General features: G+C 44.4%; 1 protein-coding gene across 5 annotated transcripts in view; it reads left to right on the forward strand.

Annotated features, from left to right (window-relative positions):
• Positions 1 to 22,782, forward strand: part of ANKRD6 (ankyrin repeat domain 6) — a 158,686-nt gene that overhangs the window by 117,144 nt on the left and 18,760 nt on the right. For 3 of the 5 annotated variants that reach the window (XM_028134124.2, XM_008149432.3, XM_008149206.3), the window contains exons 3-6: positions 773 to 871; positions 14,782 to 14,880; positions 17,003 to 17,101; positions 21,023 to 21,121. In XM_028134124.2, coding sequence (XP_027989925.2) covers positions 773 to 871; positions 14,782 to 14,880; positions 17,003 to 17,101; positions 21,023 to 21,121 — 396 coding nt within the window. Of the gene's footprint in view, positions 1 to 772; positions 872 to 2,950; positions 3,284 to 14,781; positions 14,881 to 17,002; positions 17,102 to 21,022; positions 21,122 to 22,782 lie in introns of those variants that run through there. The other 2 variants (XM_028134075.2, XM_028134278.2) reach the window with 1 other exon arrangement.

Here is a 22,782-nt window from a genome sequence, read left to right on the forward strand (position 1 = left end):
GCCAAGTTGTGGGCTCAATCCCCATTAGGGGTTTTGCAGGAGGCAGCTGATTGATGTCTCTCTCTCATGGATTTTTCTATCTTTCTATCCCTCTCCCTTCCTCTCTAAAATTCAATAGAAACATTTTTTAAAAATAAAAAATTCTTTTTTAAAGAGTGGTTACCTCTGGGATGGGAGGGAAAATGAGATCTGGGAGGGGTTCACAAGGAATGTCTATGGTTTCCCTAATTTTTTAAAAAGTAGTTAGTGGCATGTACATATAAAAATACTATTCATCTTTTTGAATGGCTGAAATAATTTTGTAATGTTCAAATTTGTCTTTAAAAATGGGGAGCATCAATTCTAATCCGTTGGGCCAGCAATTTGAATTCTGAGTAATTACTAACCAGATTTCCCCGGGGCTGATAAGCCTGACCTTTTGGTCTTCTCCCATCTCACCCCATCAAGTGCATTGTGGCCACTTCATTGTCCCTGAGTTTTAGCACCAGTGGGAAAACAAAAGAAAATATAAACTCTCTCATTTCTTGCTTGCTTTAATGAGTAGGAGTAGGAATTATGCACTAAGAGAAATATTCACATTTTGAGCCTGTTTTGTTCATTGATTACTGTGCCAATAGCCAAGGTTAACGGAGACAAACTTGAATTCTGGATAAATCCACAAGAATCGTCTATCAAACCATAAGGGAAGGGATAAAGTGCCACTGTGCAATCTGCCCCAGGGGCGTGATTTTGATGTCCTGTTTTGAAATGGGTGTTTGCTTTGCATCAACAGCATGGCCGGACCCCCCTGCATCTCGCTGCCAATAAAGGTCACCTTGCTGTGGTCCAGATCTTGCTGAAGGCTGGCTGCGACCTCGACGTTCAGGACGATGTGAGTAGAAGCCACCATTCTATCGGGGTGGGTTGTCAGAGCAGCTTGTCTGCCTAGAAATCCACAGTACAGCACGTACCAGCTGTGAGGTGGGAGGGGAGTAGATGCTCTTGAGCACCTTTTACCAACGTCTTGGTCCCCATGGTGGGAAGAGCTTACTCTTGAAGACCTATTCTGGGACCCATTCTCAATGGCAAATTAGAGTTTGGGAATGTGTGCTAAATTCCCATCATGGTTCATCTCCTATCAAGCATCATTCAAGTGCAGAGCTTCAAAGGGCATTTTGTCTGTGTCCTGTCTCAGTATGAAGGAGCACCACACACACACACACACACACACACACACACACACACACACACACACACACACAAAGTAATTATTGGCCACGCTTACCATTGGAGAAAAGGTGGGGCTTAAAAACTTATTTTATTCCTTTTCTCGCCTTGATTTCTCTTCATCAATGTACATTTAGTTTAAAACAACCTATTCAAAGAAAACAAAACTGATCTCATGGGACCCAAGAAAAAGGAGGCCTCCAGATAGAGCTCACTCTGGTGCTGACCATTACTGAGACTCCGCCTCTGAGTCTCTTCACTCAGATTCTCTAGAGAGGCTCCAGCTGGCTCCTCTGGGATCACGTATCCGTTTCTGAGCCAACCAGCAGTGGTGGGGTGGGATCACGTAGTACCTGGGGTACCCTATTGGGTCTTTGGGAAAGGTGGCTTCTCTAAGAAGGGGGTATAGAAAAGATTATGTCAATTGTTCTCCAGTTAAGTATCAGGAAAAAGTCCTATGATAATGTGACTGGAAACTGTTTCTAGTTCTGTTTCTAACTCTAGTTTGTATAGTAGGACTCTAAGGAATAAGCCCTTTTGTAAGGAACACAGCATCTTGGAGAGTTTGCGCTTATAACCTCTTCCAGATTCACCTGTAATAACTGTAGTTACAGAGTATGAGCAGCTTTGAGATCCTCGGGCATGCTAGGGTGTACATTACCAAAGGCTTCTAGTTTTCTTTGGGCCTCTGTGTAATGTTTTGAAATTTGGCAAACAGAAATAACTAAATATGTCATTGTTTTATGATGGGCAGAAGGCTGTCCAGTGTCATTCATAAATATCTGGTTATATTTGGAATCTGTTGGGTCATCAAGAACATTATTTTCAAAAGACACTGATTTAGTTTTAAGCTGTTGATATCCACCTTGGGCCATAATGCTTTTTTTCAATTTTCCCATACTGTAGCCATCATTACATTCATCATTACATCATATCCTTAGGTGACAGCAAAAATACCAGGAGAGAGAAGAGATTCTGATGACAGAAAAGGCAGGCCTTGGAGTTGCTGGTGCACACATCTTGGGGTGCATCTGGTCTCCTCTTTAGATAATTAAAGCCCTTGCTTGTCACCATGGCAAGGCTGCCATGCCAGGCATGCTGACCTATCCCAACCCAGCACTCTTGTCTGAGGTCTAATGCAGCAAAAGCCATGCTAACTCCCTAGGACTTCTGCTATTTATATCAGACAAGATAAGAACTCCAACAGGCCGGAGTTCTCACAAGGTAACCAAGGGGAGCCGTGTCAACATAGCTATGTTAGCCGAAGGAAAAGCCAGTGCTACTTTTAATGGGAACACCCTCTCTCTTTTTTGGAATTAGTATTTATTTTCTTTCATCTTTTTCACTTAAATAGGACAATCCATACATTGCTTCTCTCAGATAACTTAAATCAATATAAAACAAAATAAGAACACAACAGTAAAACAGTGTAAAAACAGGGGAGGATGGAGAAGGTGGAATGGACCTTCACTAGTTCTGAAGCAATGCATTTGCCAGATGTGGTTCATATCTGTCTTCTGTGTATCTGCCGTGCTTTTTGATGACCAGCCTTGAAACTTATGCAAGAATTTTAGGAAGAAAACTCTTTATGGGTGCTCTTTAAAGAAGCTGGAAAATTCATTATTGAAAAAAATTATTTCAGAAGTTGCCTGTTACCCAAGACATTATCTTGGATGGTGGATAGAAATAGAGAATGTTAATGTTATGAAGCATTTACTCCTAACTTCATATTCTGCAGATACTGTTCTTTATGTCATGGTAAAGACTGAGAATTAGTTGAAGAATGTCCTCCAGTGGCCTGGAGTGGGATTACTATGAATTTGAACCTGTGGAAACCAGTTCTTTAGAATATGCAACCGCAGGAGCAAATTCCCTCTTGCCTCTCGTCAATCCTGTCAACTCTCATTGGAGCTCTAACGCCATCTCTGATTGGTCAATGAGCAATCACACAGCCCCCACCCCAGAGATAGTCCAGGACCCTGTGGCCACGGTAAAAGGCATGAAGGAAGAAAAAAATAAGAAAAACCAGAGAAGAAAGGCTAGGAAGAACCCTAGAAGATCAGAGAGAGAAAAAGAGGTCAGCAACTTGCTTTGTGCACCTAGCCTGTCTCGAGCTTCCTTGCAACATGTCTGCCTGTGTCACCTGGGAGGGGTTCCTCCTGAAGAGGGGCATGTTCCACCCTTGCATGACTGGGGTTTCTTCCATGAGCTTCGCTTGAGAATCTGCTCACTCTTTCTCACCATGTAGGAGAGAATACTAAAAGCATATCAGAACAAAGATTTAGACCTCAGAGCTTCCAACCCTCTTAAAAATCCCCAAGTAAGGAACACTGATGTCAGGAAAATTGAGAACTGGCAGCTCATGTACTTTACAAACAGGTCAACGTGTTCCAAATGAAAGTGCCAAACTGCAAGTTTCCAGATGCAGCATTTTCCCTTCTGCTTCTTTGCAGTTAAATCATTCAACAGCTACTCCTTGGGCGCCTAGAGAGGCCATGGCACTGCACTGAAGCACTTAGCTTAATGATGCCATGAAGGGCAGCCCAACCCCACCGAGGTACCTGATCTTTTAAAGACCTGTCCTAAGGTTAATTGGCTTCACAGGTTGGAAACAGGTAGGGGTGAGTGCAGAGAGCCTCAACCATTTGAATTCTCACCCAACCATGCTACCTGAATTAGCTTGTTTATCCTAAGTGAGGCACTGACCTGCACTGAGTCTTGGTTTCTTTTATCAATAAAATGAAGGAATTAGATGCCATGACACTTGGAGTATAGTAGAGGTCAATAAGTATTCACAGAATAAATAATGAGTAAATGCTGTTGATAGTGCTATACTTTTCCCAGTTGTTTTTTTTAAATTTCCCCCAAAGTTTCAGAATTTCATGTTTAAATCATATAGAAATAAGGATTATGTCACACTTGCTTCTCGGGTATGTTAATAAGTGTGTATTGAGGACGCATTTTGTTCTTCTCTGTGTCCTATTTCAAAGAGGAAATATTTCAACAGTAAATTTTCGCTTTATAGGAGGAAAGTAGATTTGCAGGTAATTGACTCTGTTCCAATTTGTCCTCAAGTTGTTTAGTTGTTTGTGTTGTGCTCTGGGGAAGAGTCTCTCAGAGCCTTCACTTCTCATCTTGGTAATTTAAGGGTGGCTGGGTTTATACCAGAGAAGTGTCTCCCTCAGCCCCCCAGAACCACCCCATCTAGTGTGAGCAAAACTTACGGTGCAGCTGAAGGACGGCCTCTTCTGGTGGGGAACGGTTGACTTTGGCTTTCACCAGTGTTTATGGACCCGGAAGGCAAGGACGAGGGCTCTGAGGGAGGGCTCTGTCTGAGGGGAGTAAAGGTGGGGTGGGGCTGTGGCCTGGAGACAGGCAGTGCCACTCAAAGGTCTCCGCAGAGAAAGGGGAGATGCAGGAAACAGCTGTGCCAGGTGGTTGAGGGCAGTTTGTGTTCTCACTGCAGCCTCATACTGTTGTTAGATCTCTTTAGTCTTTTTTTTTTTTTTAATGTATTTTTATTGATTTCAGAGAGGAAGGGAAAGGGAGAGAACCATCAGTGATGAGAGAGAATCATTGATCGGCTGCCTCCTGCAAGCCCCACCATGGGGATCGAGCCCACAACCTGGGCATGTGCCCTGACTGGGAATGGAACCATGATCTCCTGGTTCGTAGGTCAATGCTCAACCCCTGAGCCACGCTGGCCGGGCAGATCTCTTTGAGTCTTGATAATCCATCTAGAAATTGATTCCTGAGGGCTGAACTAAAAGTTAGATTTTAGCTTCTCGCATTGAGCTAGATTTTCACAAAGGAAAGCGATCTCGAGGGATATACACAGTAGGTTCATGTTAAAAGAAAGTAATAAATAATGGTTACATTCTGGCTCCAAAGCTGCCTCAATTCGTGATTTAGTGGCAGCTTGTGAAACACGATAAAACATTTGACCGAAAGCAATGCATAGGGTAGACTGTGCCCTAATCAGCAGAGGCCCTTTGTGAGGCCACTTGTGTGGCAGGAGGGCCTGATGCCACCGTGTCCAGGGCTTCCTGCTCACACTTTACGCACAGCGTGGGCGGAGTGGTTAAGTTTTGTTCTGTGAAAGGTGGTTCTGGTGGGTCCAAGGGGTGTTCGTTAAAGTGCCCGCAGTTTACAGGAGAGAAAATGGCGACGGAATAGAGTCGGGTTTGGAGTCTGTTCCTGGGGCGGAGAGTCGGAGCAGCAGAGGCTCGCAGAGGGAGTGTATGTGGGCAAGCCAAGGGACAGCTAAACTCCAGGAGAAGGCGGGGGAGTGCTGGGCAGTGTTCCTCTGACCGCGCAGCACCCACAGGGGCTGGGTCCCCTCCTGGAGCTGCGGGCTCGCCGGCGCCTCGCCATCTTGCAAGGAAAGAAGGATTTTCGTGGAAACCTGACTTTCCGCGACAACTGCAAACACTGAGCTGCTGGGAGCACCAGACCACCGGTCCCCTATCAGCGCAAACATTCGGATTCAAAGAAACTCTTCACTGCACCACGGAAAGGTCAGATTTCGCCTGAAATGAGGGGCGGTTTCTAATCCCCGCGGTGGGTGAGGGAAGCGCTGGGTGAGGGAAGCGCGGCAGCCGCAGGACCGCAGGACCGGCAGGAGCCGGGAGGTCTGTGCCTAGAAAAATCAGCGGCAGTTGGAACTGCCGTGATCCGTGAATGAGGAGGGGGGTCTTCTGAGCTGCTAACAGAAGTGACCTCTTGAAAGCAACTCATTTTAATCTGACGAGGAGGGTCAGACTAAGAATTTTCAAAGGAGTGCAGGCTCCTTAGTCTGGGGCACAGACCCACGGTCCGCACACCTGGGCTCTTTCCGACTCTGATTGCTAAGCCCAATACAGAGGCAAACCCAGGCGGAAACCCTGAAAGACTGCAGGGGGAAGGTGTTTTTTCAGAACCTGGGGACCAGAGCTGCGTGTGACCATCAGAGAGGCAGCTCTGAGGCGCATACCTCCACAAACCAGTAGTGAGTGCCATAGAGGGGAAAAAAAAAAAAAAAAAAGAAAAAAGAGCTAGAGAGGCCCGGAAGTCAATTCAGAAACACTGCCACCCAGGGGCTGAAACGCTAATTGTCTCTGGTGTAATTAAAAATAAATACGAGAAATTAAGACACGGCTGGCTTAAAAAGCAGGACTGGCTTCCAACACTGAGGAGCCCTGGAATGAAGCTGAACTGAAATACCGCCCAGACTGGGAAAAAGGCGTACCAAACAGAATAATAGAGGAAGTGAATGACAGCCGCTACTGCACATTTTAGTCTTCCTATTTTTTAATTTTCAATTCTTTTTTCAATTTTTAAAATTTTTTATTCTCATATTTTTTTATTTTCATTTTTTGCATCTTTTACTTAAGAAACTAATTTTTTTTCTTTTTCCTCACTCGATTTTCACCTTTTTAATTATTACATTTTTATTTTCAATCAACACTATTATTACTATTATTTTACTTTTTTTTTTAATGTCATTTGATTTTCTCTTTCTTTTTTTTTTGGATTAGTGTCCTACATTCGATTTGCATCTTTCCCTTACAATCGTTTTACCCTATCTCAAAGCTAACATTATGCCATCACTCTCCTCCCAACCTTTCCCATTTTGGTCCCCAGTTTATCTTAACCCTTTCTGGCTTTAGATTTTCCCTACTTTTTCAGTTTACTCCCTGCTAAAACTTCACCCTACTTATATTATCTAATTCCCAACCCCCTGCTCCAAATCCATACAAACCTCTCTCTACGCTACCTTAAAAAAATTATTTTTCTCTCGGGCCTTTTGTTGTTGTTTGCTTGAATGTTGATTAGATTGAATTTTTATGCTTTTTTATGAGATTGTTTTGATTATTCTTTTTGTTGGTTTGGTTGGTTCTTTTGTTTGCTTTGTTTTTGTTTGTTTTTTACTTTTGTTTTCCCTTGCCTCACTTGATATTAGCTGCTGTTGCAGTTTGTATTAATCTCCAGGCTCGTGTTGCTGGAATTTGCTGGGAATAGTGGTTGTTCTAGTGGAGTTTACTCCCCATATATATAGTTTGTTCCCCTTTTCTCTCTTAGTATCATTCTTGTCTCTCTTACTTTTTTTTTTCTTTTTTTTTCTTTTCTGTTATTTCTTTTTCTTTTCTTTCTTTCTGCTCTTTTCCCAAGTTCAGATTCACACTCGTTGTTTTTTTTGTTTTGTTTTGTTTTGTTTTTTTCGTTGTTGTTCTTTCTTTTTACTCTCCCTCTTCCACTCCTATTCCCTAATTTGTCTTTCTCTGGTGGTTACCTTTATTGGAGGTTATTAATATCGTGAATACAATTCTGTTCAGTGCCTTGTCTGTTGTGCCTGGTTGTGTTGTATTTTATACCTTTAAATCAACGCCAGAGAGAGAAATCTATATAACCAGACATCCGGAGAAGAGAGACCATGGGGAGACAAAGAAACAGCCCCCACAGGAAAGAGAAACAGGCATCACCAGAAAAGGAAGTAAACGATTTAGAGGCAAACAACCTATCAGAGAAAGAATTCAGAGAAATGATCATAGGGTGGCTGAAAAGGATGGAAGACAAATTCGACAATATGAGTAAGAACCAAGAAGAAATGAAGAAGAACCAAGAAGAAATGAAAAATGACATTGCTGCTGTAAAGAACTCAATAGAAAGCATCAAGAGTAGACTAGATGAAGCAGAGGACCGCATAAGTGAGCTAGAAGACAAGATGGAAAAAAATACCCAATTACAACAGCTTCTAGAAACAAAAATTAGAAAGATTGAGGAGAGCGTAAGGGAACTTCGGGACAATACAAAACAAAACAACATCAGGATAATAGGGGTGCCAGAAGGAAAGGAAACTGAGCAAGGAATAGAAAACCTGTTTGAAGAAATAATAACAGAAAACTTCCCTGATATAGGGAAGAAAAAACCCACACAAATCCAAGAAGCTCACAGAGTTCCAAGCAAAATGAACCCCAAAAGACCGACGCCAAGGCACATTATAGTTAAGTTGGCAAACACCAACGACAAAGTAAGAATCTTACAAGCGGCCAGAGAGAGACAGACAGTTACATACAAAGGAACCCCCATCAGACTAGCAACTGATTTCTCAACAGAAACTCATCAGGCCAGAAGGGAATGGAATGAAATATACCAAGTCATGCAAAGGAAGGGTCTAAATCCAAGAATACTGTACCCAGCAAGGCTATCAATCAAAATTGAAGGTGAAATCAGGAGCTTCACAGACAAAAAAGGACTAAGGGAGTTTATCACCACCAAACCAGCAATGAAAGAAATGCTAAAGGGTCTGCTGTAAAAAAAAAAAAAAAAAGAAAGAAATAGGAAGCAAAGAAGGTACACAGGGGTATAGAATAAAAATGGCGTCAAATAAGTACCTATCAATAATAACTTTAAATGTAAATGGATTGAATGCCCCAATCAAAAGACACAGGGTAACAGACTGGATAAGAAAACAAAACCCAGATATCTGCTGTCTACAGGAAACCCACCTCAAAAAAAAAGGATGCATACAGACTGAGAGTAAAGGGATGGAAAAAGGTTTTCCAGGCAAATGGAAATGAAAAAAAAGCTGGGGTTGCAATACTTATATCTGACAAATTAGATCTCAAAGTGAAGGACATAACAAGAGATAATGAAGGCCACTTCATAATACTAAAGGGAGAAATCCAACAAGAAGAAATAACTCTGGTAAACATATATGCACCCAATACAGGAGCACCAAGATACATTAAAAAACTCCTGGAAGATATCAAAGGAGAGATTGACAGTAATACAATCATAGTAGGAGACTTCAATACCCCACTATCACCATTGGACAAATCCTCTAAACTAAACATCAGCAAAGAAACATCAAACCTAAATGACTCACTAGAACAGATGGAATTAATCGACATCTTCAGAACATTTCACCCCAAAGCCACAGAATATACATTCTTCTCAAGTGCACATGGGTCATTTTCAAAGATAGACCATATGTTAGGACATAGGCAAAGTCTCTACAAATTCAAGAAGATAGAAATCATATCAAGTATCTTCTCAGATCACAGTGGCATAAAACTGGAAATCAACTACAATAAAAACAACCCAAAGAAATCAAATACTTGGAGACTAAACAGCATGTTATTAAACCATGACTGGGTTACCAAAGACATCAAGGAAGAAATAAAAAACATCATGGCAACAAACGACAATGAAAACACAACAATCCAAAATCTATGGGACACAATGAAAGCAGTCCTGAGAGGGAAGTTCATAGCTCTACAAGCCTACCTCAAAAAACAAGAAACAATGGTAATAAATTACCTAACCCAACAACTCAAAGAGTTAGAGAGAGAGCAACAAGATAAGCCCAGTGTAAGCAGAAGGAAAGAAATAATAAAGATCAGAGCGGAGATAAACGACATAGAGACCAAAGAAACAATACAAAAGATCAACAAAACCAAGAGCTGGTTCTTTGAAAGGATAAACAAGATTGATGGACCTCTAGCCAGGCTCACCAAGAAGCAAAGAGAGAGGACCCAAATAAACAAAATCAGAAATGAAAGAGGTGAAATAACAACAGATCCCGCTGAGATACAAAGGATTGTTACAAAATACTACGAACAACTCTATTCCAACAAACTGGACAACCTAGAGGAAATCGACATATTCCTAGAAAAATACAACCTTCCAAAACTTAATCAGGAAGATTCTAAACAGCTCAACATGCCAGTAACTATGGAAGAAATTGAAGCAGTCATCAAAAAGCTTCCGGCAAACAAAAGCCCGGGGCCAGATGGCTTCACAGGAGAGTTTTATCAAACTTTCAAGGAAGAACTAAAACCTATCCTCCTCAGACTATTCCAAAAAATTCAAGAGGAAGGAACACTTCCAGGCTCCTTCTATGAAGCCAGCATCACCCTAATACCAAAACCAGATAAAGACAACTCAATGAAAGAGAATTACAGGCCAATATCCCTCATGAACATTGATGCCAAAATCCTCAACAAAATTCTAGCAAATCGGCTCCAGCAGTACATCAGAAAGATAATACACCATGACCAAGTAGGATTTATTCCAGGAATGCAAGGATGGTACAATATCCGCAAATCAATAAACGTGATACATCACATAAACAAATTGAGAGATAAAAATCACATAGTCATATCAATAGATGCAGAAAAAGCATTTGACAAAATCCAACACCCTTTCTTGATAAAAACTCTCAACAAGGTGGGAATAGAAGGCTCGTACCTCAACATAATAAAAGCTATTTATGATAAACCCACAGCAAACATCATACTCAATGGGCAAAAACTAAAACCATTTCCCCTAAGAACAGGAACAAGACAGGGATGCCCACTCTCACCACTCCTGTTTGACATAGTACTGGAAGTATTAGCTATCGCAATTAGGCAAGAAGAAGAAATAAGAGGCATCCAAATTGGAAAAGAAGAAGTGAAGCTGTCCTTATTTGCAGATGACATGATATTGTACATAAAAAACCCAAAAGATTCCATCAAAAAACTAATAGACTTAATAAATGAATTCGGCAATGTAGCGGGATACAAAATTAACGCCAAGAAATCTATGGCTTTTCTATACACCAATAATGAACTTACAGAAAGAGAGACTAAAAAAGCAATCCCATTTACCATCACACCAAAAAAATTAAGATACCTAGGAATAAACTTAACTAAGGAGGTAAAAGACCTATACGCAGAAAACTACAGGACACTGAAAAAAGAGATAGAGGAAGACGTAAACAGATGGAAGAACATACCATGTTCCTGGATTGGTAGAATCAACATCATTAAAATGTCCATACTACCCAAAGCAATCTACAGATTCAATGCACTCCCCATCAAAATACCAACAGCATATTTCACAGACCTAGAAAGAACTCTCCAAAAATTCATCTGGAATAAAAAAAGACCCCGACTAGCCTCAGCAATCCTCAGAAAGAAGAATTAAGTAGGTGGGATCTCAATACCAGATTTCAAGCTGTATTACAAAGCCACTGTTCTCAAAACAGCCTGGTACTGGCACAAGAACAGACATATTGATCAATGGAACAGAATAGAGAACCCAGATATCGACCCAAACCACTATGCTCAATTAATATTTGACAAAGGAGGCATGAACATACAATGGAGTCAAGACAGTCTCTTCAATAAATGGTGTTGGGTAAACTGGACAGATACATGCAAAAAAATGAAACTAGATCACCAACTTACACCATACACAAAAATAAACTCAAAATGGATACAGGACTTAAACATAAGACGGGAAACCATAAAAATACTAGAGGACTCCACAGGCAACAAAATCTCAGACATATGCCAAAAGAACTTCTTCACTGACACTGCCCCTAGGGCAATGGAAGCTAAAGAGAAAATTAACAAATGGGACTACATCAAAATAAAAAGCTTTTTTACAGCAAAAGAAACCATCAACAAAACAACAAGAAAGCCCACCGCATGGGAAAACATATTTGCAAATGCTATCACTGATAAAGGTTTAATCTCCAACATCTACAGGCAGCTTATGCAACTTAATAAGAGGAAGATAAATGATCCAATAAAAAAATGGGCAACAGACCTAAACAGAATATTTTCAAAAGAAGACAGAAGGAAGGCCAAGAGACACATGAAAACATGTTCAAAGTCACTTATTATCCGAGAGATGCAAATCAAAACAACAATGAGGTACCATCTCACACCTGTCAGAATGGCTATCATCAACAAATCAACAAACAACAAGTGTTGGCGAGGATGCGGAGAAAAAGGAACCCTCGTGCACTGCTGGTGGGAATGCAGACTGGTGCAGCCACTGTGGAGAACAGTATGGAGTTTCCTCAAAAAACTGAAAATGGAACTCCCATTTGACCCAGTAATCCCACTCCTGGGAATATATCCGAAGAAACTAGAAACACCAATCAGAAAGGATATATGCACCACTATGTTCATAGCAGCACAATTTACAATAGCTAAGATTTGGAAACAGCCTAGGTGCCCATCAGCAGATGACTGGATCGGAAAACTGTGGTACATCTACACAATGGAATACTATGCTGCCATAAAAAAGAAGGAATTCTCATCATTTGCAGCAACCTGGATGGAATTGGAGAACATTATGCTAAGCGAAATAAGCCAGTCAATGAAAGAAAAATACCACATGATCTCACTCATTTAGGGATAGTAAAGAACATTATAAAGTGGTGAACAAAAAGATAGATACAGAGTCAGTAAAGCATCAAACAGACTTTCAAAGTACAGGGGGAAAGTTTGGAAAGGTGGGGGAGTTATGAAATCAAACGAAGGACTTGTATGCATGCATATAAGCATAAACAATGGACGCAAAACTCTGGGGGGGGGAGGGCATGTGTGGGTGTGGGGTGGGGGGTAATAGTAAGATATGTACACATATAATACCTCAATAAAAATATTTAAAAAAAAATAAAAAAATAAAAAATAAAGTGCCTGCAGTTTGTGGGAATATTAAAGCCCTCTAACCATGACCAGTCTGGCCAAGTCAGTATTTACACTGAAAGAGGGAGCTGCAACCTCACCTTTCTGACTGAGAACAGCGGGCCAGAGCAGATCAGTATTAACAGATTGCACTTGAGGTCCATTTTGTGCAAATCCATCACCATTCTGGTAGGGAAATGGGCAGTTTTAGAAATTCTTATTAGAAACTTAAAAAGACTAAGACACGGGCAGTTTTTCCTATGATCACTTGTCTGAGCATTAAGTACATGTCATCTGGAAACACTTCTTACGATGTCTGAAGTGGATGTGAAATGGCTTGTCACACCTGCAGCTGCTGACCCACTGGCCATGGTCTTCTTTTGCCTGCATGTCCCAAAGATAGGGTCCCCTCTGGGCAAGGGGCCTGGGAAGGGGGGAGAACCAAGTCTACACGTAATCTATAGTGGGAATAATAGCGTAGGGTGCTGAGGGCAGGCACCTGCGGACAGTGGGTGAAGCCCTGGTAACGGGGCTCGATGTCCTGACCGACACTGCGGAAATCTCCCCCATGGTCTATGGATGAACAGCGAGAAAGGGTTCTGCCACACAGTCCATTTCTGATATATTGTTACAGCTCAGACTTTTAATCAATAGCTGGTTTTCCTGGTACTAAAAGTTAAATGTTGAGTACAAAAAGTTGGGAGGTATTAAAAAGTATAAGGAAGAAAATAAAAATCACTTCTCGTGGATTTCTAAGGGGGGGATTTTTAATCTTAAGAAAGTGAATTTGAGTTTTAAATAGCATTAAGTGCTTTTTTTTTATTGTGATAAGATGTACATAACATAAAATCTACCATTTTAACCATACAGCTCAGTGGCATTAAGTACATTTACAATGTTGTGCAACCATCACCATCATCCATCTCCAGAACATGTTTTCCAATTAAGTGCTTTTAAAGTGTATTGTTTTTAAATTCCAGGGAGTTTAGTAAGTAGAACCAGAATTTCATTAGGGTTATTTATAGGTAGCAGTGCATTCCTCTTTGAAAAATACTTCGTTTTCTGTTTTATAATCGTCTCCCTTGCCTCTCTCGGGCCAAGGGCCAGGGATGCCCCAGGTATGTGATTGCCCCTCTGGTTCTCCTCTAGGAAACTTCATTTATGCAAAACTTACCACCAAATCACAGAACCCAAGGGGAGGGAAGGGCCTTGAGGATCAGCCACCCCTCCTTTTCCCAGTGAAGGAACATTTCACACTGATCACTCACCTCCCCTGTGAACCTGGACCCCAGATTGGACTCCATTCGTCTCAGCCTGACTTGCTGAGTGCTTGTCAGAGCTCAGATGTGCTCTTAGGGCACTTCAGAACTCTCCCTTATCACAGTCTTGACTGTCTTTCCTCTAAGAGCATATATTCCTTTTCTCAGCTGCAATTAGAAAGAGTCAAGTTCCCTTTGGCGCCCTGATAGAGAAAGGGAAGGTCTGCAATTTCAGGAATCTGATCACAGAGAAAGGGGTCAAATACAGCGTAAATCAGTGAGGGTGTTGTCATGAAAGATCAGAAGGGGCTTGGTAGAGATGTGCAGTGATGGCTTGGCATTCCTGGAATCCAGCGATGACACAGCATAAACCCCGCCATTGCTCGTGGCCAGTACAAGTCAGTCAACAAATACACACCCACCATCAAATCGTGAGTGCTGCTAACTGACATGGCAGGATGGCGATTTCTCCGAAAGCCGGGAGCTAGAGGACTCAGTAGGGAGTAAAAATTCCCGGCATTGCTGCCCTAATTGCCTAGCACACACAGCCATGCTCTCAGACCCACTCTTCACGTGTGTGACCACTACAGCCCAGCTGAGCGCTGCCATACCCCGGGACGGCAGGTGAGGGCTTGACCTTCGTCCTGAGGTTAGCTCTGCAGCCAAAGACTGTTCTGCGGTTGGCTTAATGTTCCCACTGAATAAAATTGCTCCGCCTGCCGTGTGTTGTCTACTAACCAGACTGCAAAGCCCACCTTGCCCTTGGTGGTAACCAGTTTGCTTTGTGTGGGAGGTGCCCTGTGTCGGAGGGAGTGGAGTGAATGGCTGGGAGAGCTGACCCCTGTTCCTGCCTCCGTGTCATTCTGCAGGGGGATCAGACCGCCTTGCACCGTGCGGCCGTGGTGGGGAACACTGAGGTCATCTCGGCGCTCACCCAGGAGGGCTGTGCCCTGGACCGGCAAGACAAGGTGAAGTGGGGCGTGCCAGCCTGAGGACCCACATGCAAGATGTTATCATTCCTGAGTCTTACCACTCATGATTTAATATGATGAAACCAGCCCAAATGTACTTAGAATATCTGATAATCCAGTAAATTAAAAAAATTTTTAATTTGTTATTTATTTTTTTCAAATAGTTTTTATTGATTTTAGGGAGAGAGGAAGGAAGAGGGGGAGAGAGAGAAACATCGATGTGAGAGCGAAACATCAATTGGCTGCCTCCTACACACCCCACACCAGGGATCGAGGCAGCAACCTGGGCCTGTGTCCTGACCAGGAATCAGACCAATAACCTTTTGGTGCTCAGGACAATGACCAACCTGGCCAAGGCTAAATTTTTTTTTAAATCTTCCCCCTGTTCTATGGCAGCAGTGGGCAACCACATAAACATAAATGGTTCCCCCCCCCAAAAAAAAAAATGTCTAGAAGTAATGACATGTGGAAGCCTAAATAGGGAAAGGCATGTCCCATGCTTCCCCACCCCCAACTGTTGTTTTCTTCTTCTTCTTTTTTTTTTGATAAGTGAGCTTATTAATTTTTAAAACTATATTGGAAGAAAAAAATAAGTAAAATAAAATTTTTAATAAATCCCAGTGACATATATTAATACAGTGTTCTTAAATTGTCAAGCAACCTTAAAACATGGAACTTTGCAATTTAGAGCAATTCATCCTGTTTACTTTTTAAACAACTTTTTATTCAAGTGTATATACAGAAAAATGCACAAATACTAAGAGCAGCTCCATGAGTTTCCACTACCTGAGCGCACCTGCGTGACCCTCAGGTCACGGAGCGGATCGTCACCAGCAGCCCGTGCCCCCTTCCAGTCACTTTCCTTTGCCTCCTGCTTCATGCAGTCAGTCCCACTGGCCAGGCCACACATCACCACTTCCCTTCCCAGCAGGCCCCACTCACTGGCCTTCCCCTTGGGAGTGTCGGCAGCTTTAGGCCTTGTCTGTTGGTGTGGCTGAAAGTCTAAACCAGACCCTGGACCTGACTGGGGAGTGCACCTGCACCGCCCCCAGGTAACTGCCCCGCACCCTGGCCTGGAACAGCACGGAGGGTGTTTCTGCCGCTCCTCTCCATGCTTCCCCCTCCCCTAGCCCCACCCTCCATGCCCCACCCCACTCAGTTCATTGCACTAAATATATATATATACTAGAGGCCCGATGCACGAAGATTCGTGCAAGAACAGGCCTTCTTTCCTCTGATTGCCAGCACTGCCTTCGCTGTGGCTGGAGGCGCCTATTCGCTCCGGCCCCAAGCCGCCTTTCTGCCTTCCCACACTGCCCAGAGGCCTGGAGTGGCTGGGGCAGGGCGTCCCGCACTGCATATGCAAATTAACCCGCCATCTTTGTTGGGTTAATTTGCATACTCCTGATTGGCTGGTGGCCGTCACAAAGGTACGGTCAATTTGCATCTTACTTTTTTATTAGTGTAGATTTTATAAGTTAAGCAAATGCGAACTATCTTTAATTGGTTGATTTTTATTTAAAAGCCGCATAGGACACTTATTTATCTTATTGACAAATCACTGTTTGCACAGTGCCTGCTCATTTCTTTGGGGCCCTGATGCTTCTGGATTAAGTTGGGTAAAATTAGAATTTGGGGGAGAAAAAGGAAGGAGTAATCTACCTATCTGGTTCTTAATCCCTGGAATTAATGAAGCCGGACTCTGTATTTGCCTGATCTTTGCAGGATTACCTCTGGGGCCAGGAGCAGAGCAGAGCCCAAGGGGTGATGGAGGTGGGAAGGAATGGACATTAGTCCTGGTGTTGCATTCTGTTCAATGCGACTGCCTTTCTCAACAGGGGTTCCCGAAGAGACTTAAGCCCCGGCACTTAAGGCATCCATTGTACATCACAAATCTAGAATGCATCTAGAATGGTCCTTGTTATGTACCGTGTCTGGGAGAATGGAGAAACTAGACACTCGCCTCATTTTCTGGGCTCTGTGATGCAGATGAGAAACCCCCGTGGCAAGGCCTGTGGGGTGCCCTGAAAACTCACTCTGATGTATTGACTTTACCGAGGCGAATGAGGCCGTGGTAACATGCTCTCTCTCTCTCTCTCTCTCTCTCTGTGTTCCTCAGGACGGGAACACGGCCCTGCACGAAGCATCCTGGCACGGGTTCAGCCAGTCAGTCAAGCTGCTCGTTAAAGCAGGAGCCAACGTGCTTGCCAAGAACAAGGTGAGGCCCGGCAGGTGCTAGAACTCATTCACAGGTGAGGATGCTGGCGTTCCTCCTCCCAGAGCAGAGCGCGCTCGGGAGCTCGGAACCGGCAGGGAAGTGGACGCCTGAAGCCCCTTGGGAGCCGAGTCTGCCCGGTGAGCGAGAGGACCCCCTGGGCCTTTGGCCTCCTTTGACCTCCCCTGGCTCTCACTGCTTTGCCACTGGCTTATTCGCCTGTGGTTGTCCTCATGGAGGCAGGAAAGGACAACAGCATTCTCCATCTTTTCCTCTGCCTCCCGTCTCGTCACTCACCACATCTCCCCATTTTCCCTCCATCCCCCTTCCGTGCTCATGGCTGATGTGTCCCTGGATTTCAGAGGCCTCCCAGCAGCCTTATCCGCTGGCCTAGTCCCTTCTGCCTGCCGCCTGGAAACCCTGGGGGAAAGCTCCGCAGCCGGACGCTGTCTCGGGCCTCCCCAGAGTGGCCTCCGCTCACGTCTGGAGCCTCTTCCCTGTGCCTTTCCCCGCATGTGCCTCCTGTGCGCGCAGCTTGGCTCACTGTCCCCTCTGGTGGCCCACGCCCGTTGGGGTGGCCTGCTCCTCGTTTCTGCCTGTGGACCCCCACCCCTTCCCCAGGACAGGTTCCCCGCCCCCGAAGGAAGAGCAGGGGGCTGTTTCCTGCACACAGCTCTGTGCTGTCATTACTGGTTAAATGTTTCCCATGGCTCCCTCTTGGGTCAAAAGCTTGGGGGGAAGCAGCAAGCCCTGTACCGTCACATCTCCAGTAATGCCCGGCTCGCTGCCCGGCTCGCTGCCCGGCAGGCAGGTGGCTGCTCCCTTCCCCCAAACAGGTACAGGGTCTGAAACGTGAGTTAGTGAGTTTATACCAGCTCTGAGAAGTAGGTGGTTTCCAGCTCATGGATAAGGAAGCGTAAGGGGGAGCCAGTACATCCTGGACTGAAACATATGATTCGTTTGTGAGTCAGTCCGGGCCGTAGCCTAGGCCCGGGTCTGTCTGCTCTGCCCACTGCCTCCTGTCCTAGCTTTTGTGGAAAGCCGCGAGGTCTCGCTCCAGGTAACACAGTAGAGACGTTGGAAGCGCAGGTGAGGGGCCGGTCCAAAAGAGGGACTTGTGTGTTCTGCACCAGCCACAGCCTCTGGGGAAACCTCTAGAAAGGCTCTTCTCCCCCCACCCCACCCCCCAGCTTTATTGAGGTATAACTGACAAGTAAACTTCAACATATTTAAAGTGTATACATTGTGAAAGGATTCCTCCCATTAGATTTATTAACACATCCATCACTTCACATATTTACATTTGTTTATTTAGTGAGAACACTTAGATTCTACTCTTAGTAAATTTCAGTTATACAATACAGTGTTATCAGTTATAGTCACCATGCTGTACGTTAGGTCCTCAGACCTTGTTTATCTTGTAACTAAAAGTTTGTTCCCTTCTACCAACGTCGTCCTATTCCCCCTGCTCCTGGCCACCACTTTTCTACTCTTGGTTCCTCTGAGTTTGACGTTTTCTTTTTTAAATTCCACATATAGGGATACCATGCAGTATTTGTCTTTTTCTGCCTGGCCTATTTCACTTAGCATAATTCCTCTAGTTCATCCACGTTGTCACAAATGCCAGGATTTTTCTTTTTTTAACGACGGAATCATATTCCATTGCATAAGAAGTGTGCTTCTTACTCCGCGAGCTTAGCAGCCCTGGCTGGGGGGTCTGTGCTTATTATTTAGAGTGGGAAAATGTCTGTCAGTATGTCTGCCTGGGTCCCATTTTTAAATAGTAGGTTTTGAGGTATAATTCATATACAGTAAAGTTCATCTTTCTTAGGTATACTGTCCTATGAATTTGGATAAAAGTATACAGTTGTGTAACCACCACCACAATCAAGGTAGAGAATCGCCCCCAAAAAGTTCCTTTGTGCCCTTCAGTGACAGTCCCCCACTCACCCACCCCCTCCCAGCCCCTGGCTACCACCAATTTGCTTGCCTTTCCACGAAGGTGATCTAAAAAAGCCAGGAATCTGGCTTTTTTCACTTAGCGTAATGTTTTTAAGACTCTAGCGTGTTGTTACATGGGTGATTAGTTCATTCGTTTTGATTGCTGAGTAATATTCCATTGCATGAATGTACCATATTTTGCTTATGCTTACCCATGGTTTTTCATTTTCTTGATCTAAATGCTTTTCAGCATAATTGATATTTTCTTACTGGCAAAATAAATGTTGGTATGATATATTTCTAGCACCATCAGATTCTTTTATGTCACTCATTTGTTCAACACATTTAATGACTCTCAGGAAGCCAACGACGTTGAGACAACCTCCTGCGTGGGCAATGGGAATCATGTCAAGCCAAGCACTGAGTCCCTTCGCGTGAAATGGCATATTTAAAATGTGGGCAGAGCCTTCGTGTTTGAGACCTAAGCCAGCAATGTTTCTCTACCTGGCTGCACTTTAAACTCTCCTGGGAAACCTTAAACAAAAAAAGGGGGAAAGAAAAAACAACGACAAAAAATTAAAAAATGAATCTAGCCTGATGGCTGGGCCTGGGTGACCAGCTGTCCCCGTTTGCCCTGGCCTGAGGGGTTTCCCAGAATGCTTGGCTTTCAGTGCTAACACCTGAGCAGCCAGGCTCCACCCCCAGGCTGAGTAAACCAGAGTCCCTAGCCGGGCTGCAGCTGTGCACGTTTTTGCAGGCTGCCCAGGTGATTCATATGGGCAGAAAGCCATTGCGCTCACTAAACCCTCAGGCTTTCACTCCTCCAGTTTCCTGGAGGCAACAGTGAGGAAGAAAGTCCTACCTGGGCGGTTAGAGGGAAGGTTAGGAGAGTGGAGGTAAGTGAACTGGCAGCAGACAGTTTTCCTCTGTTTTTTAAATTTATTTTTAATAACTAATTTCTCTTTTCAAAAGGTAAGGAAATAACATTCTTGAGTAGGGGCAGACAGTGCACCGTGGTCCAGAAGCAGTGAACTAGGTGAGGGAAGAGCCATCAACAGGCAGGGTAATAGCTTAGAGCCCACACAGCTGCAGTCCCGACCCCGCTTGTAAGCTCGGCAGGACAAACACTGTGTCTTTCACCTCCTGAGTGCTCCAAGACTCGCTCAGACCAACCCCAGAGCTCTCCTCATGCTGCCTGCTTATTTGATGTCTTTTTTTAGGGGGTAGCAGCAGCCTTACAGGCCCTTCCCCCATAGTCTCGCAGAGCTCTGTTTGTGAATTCTCTCTACAAGGTTGCTGTGGGCATTATTCTGACCTGGGCTGTCCTTGATGGGGCATGTTGAAGGTAGAGGGTCCCTATCTGTATGCTAAGTGACAGGCGCAGTTGTGTTGCCTGTTATGTGGGGATCTTTTCCATAGTTCTAATTTTGTTTCAAGAACAATACGAGAATGGATGATTTGAAAAAGGCTACAGTATAATCTTAGGTACCTTTAGCCTGCATGCACGTAGGAGGTTGCCCTCTGACTTCATTGGTAGTGTTGTAGCCACAGCTTTTATCCGGGTTGCAGTCTTCTCTAAAAGGAACATACCAGAGGCATGTGCACAGCATTTTACCATTACGGAAATCCCTTCCTGGGCACTCGAGTCCATCCTCACAGCCTCAGCATCACAGGGTCACGCTGCATTTTACAGGTAAGGAATTCAAGGCTGAGAGTAGAAGAGCCTTGACCGGTGCCTGTCAGCCTGTGAGTGGCAGAGCCAGGCCTCGGAACCAGGTTTTAGGACAGAGGTGACTCCCTGCCTGTTTGGATTCCTAATGAAATGCTCTTGCTACTGAAACCCCTGCCGGGTCTGCCCGTTAGGAAGCAGTAGATGTGAGCTTTGACTTTGCTTCTGTATCGCCCTCTGTAAGGTCTGCTCCGTGCGGGGCTGCGGAGCGCCGAGTTGCTAACGTGTCCTCCCTTCTCTTGCCTCTCTCCAAGGCGGGGAACACGGCCCTGCACCTGGCCTGCCAGAACAGCCACTCCCAGAGCTCGCGCGTCCTCCTGCTGGGCGGGTCCCGCGCCGACCTCAAAAATAACGTGGGTGAACAACACCGGCTTCTGTCATACTCTCTTGTGTCATCTTAGAAAATAACCCTGAAAGCATACTTGAGTGCTAACATCTAGAAAATAAAAATGAAAAGTGTTTGGGGACTATCTATAAAGTACCATACTTTCTCGTGTGTAAGACGACTGGGTGTATAAGATTTTCCTGGGTTAAACCTTTTGCACTCGGATGTCGAGTGTGACTCGACACGGTTAGCATCGAGATTAAAATTACTCTTTGAATGTATCAATAATTTGAAATATAAAAAAATCCAAATAATAAGTTTGTATGAAAAGAAACTCCAGTTTTTTATTCTACTGCCATGCTTTGTAAAATCTGGGGTATTTAAAAAATTAAATCCCGAGTAGAATAAAGGAATCGAGAAAAAAGCAAGCGAGTGCAAAGGGTTAAAAAGTCGTTTTATATGCCAGAAAATACGGTATATTGGACTATATTGATGGGATTAGATATAATGGATTAGATATATTGGACTACCGTATTTTCTGGCGTATAAAACGACTTTTTAACCCAGGAAAATCTTATATGCCCAGTCGGCTTATACGCCGGAAAATACGGTATTTATCTGTTTGGTAATTTCCTAAAGGGTCATTTAGGAGCATGAGAGGAGGAATCAAGAGACTTGGGAACACTGCTTTTTTCCCATCCTTTTCACCTCAACCTCGATTGGTTTTATCATTTCCTGTAGTGTGTGCTGGTGAATGAATCTAGGAAACCGCTAAGTGTCTTAAGAAGGTCTCTGCCCACAGTGTGTACTGGTAGCAAACACTGAATGATGTGTGCAGGGGAGTCTCCTGATGCCTCATGCCCCGCGTCCACAAACCAGTGAGAGGCATGCTTGGAATGAGCTGACGGTCAGTAGTCTGAGAGGACGCCGACCTGAGAGGTCACATGGCGTCCCTCTCGCCACAAGGAGCTGCCTTTTCTTTCCGAGGCCCCGGCCCCGGCCACGCGACGGGGAACCTGACTGCGGCATCTCTTTAAGAAATGGCCTTAGCTGGGGGCAGACTCCTCTGAGGTGATTCTCAGAATGCCCTGCACCTCGGCGTTGAGCTTGGCTCCTTCTTAATCTGGGGAGAAAGTTTCGCTGAATGGTGGCCATCGCTAGACAGCACTGGGATAGAGATGTCAGGAGAATGCCGCAGACCATCACGGCTTTGACTCCAGTTTTGTTGTCTTTGGGGGCAGTTTGGCCTGTGACCACTAAGGAAAGCCCTGACCCCGAGTCTTTCTGGCTCCCCACTTTGTGCCCTGTGTCAGCTCCCCAGACTGCTGCTCCATGTGGGATATTGGGGTCCGACTAAAATGGAATGGCCCTTGAATGTTTTAGAACACGTGTGATCTTACAGTCCAGCCACTTGCCCTGCTGCCCTGTCCTTAGAGCCGTGGCAGATCTATGAAGGGGAAGGCTCGTTCCCAAAGCCGTGCTCGCGGTCTTCATTCAGTGCACTCCCGAGCCTGGGTTGCAGGAGAGGGTGGGGTCAGTGGATTCTTACCAGGTGCTGGGTGAGCAGAACCTGTCTTGGCTATTGAGGAGGTCTCCTGGGGAGCATGCATCCAGCGTCAAACCTGAAAGCAGAGACGCTGCATGGAGGAAGACCAGCAGGGCTGCAGACAGCAGCGAAGGGCTGGGAGT

This window comes from Eptesicus fuscus, chromosome 10 (genome assembly GCF_027574615.1).
Source record: "Eptesicus fuscus isolate TK198812 chromosome 10, DD_ASM_mEF_20220401, whole genome shotgun sequence".
NCBI lineage: Eukaryota > Metazoa > Chordata > Mammalia > Chiroptera > Vespertilionidae > Eptesicus > Eptesicus fuscus.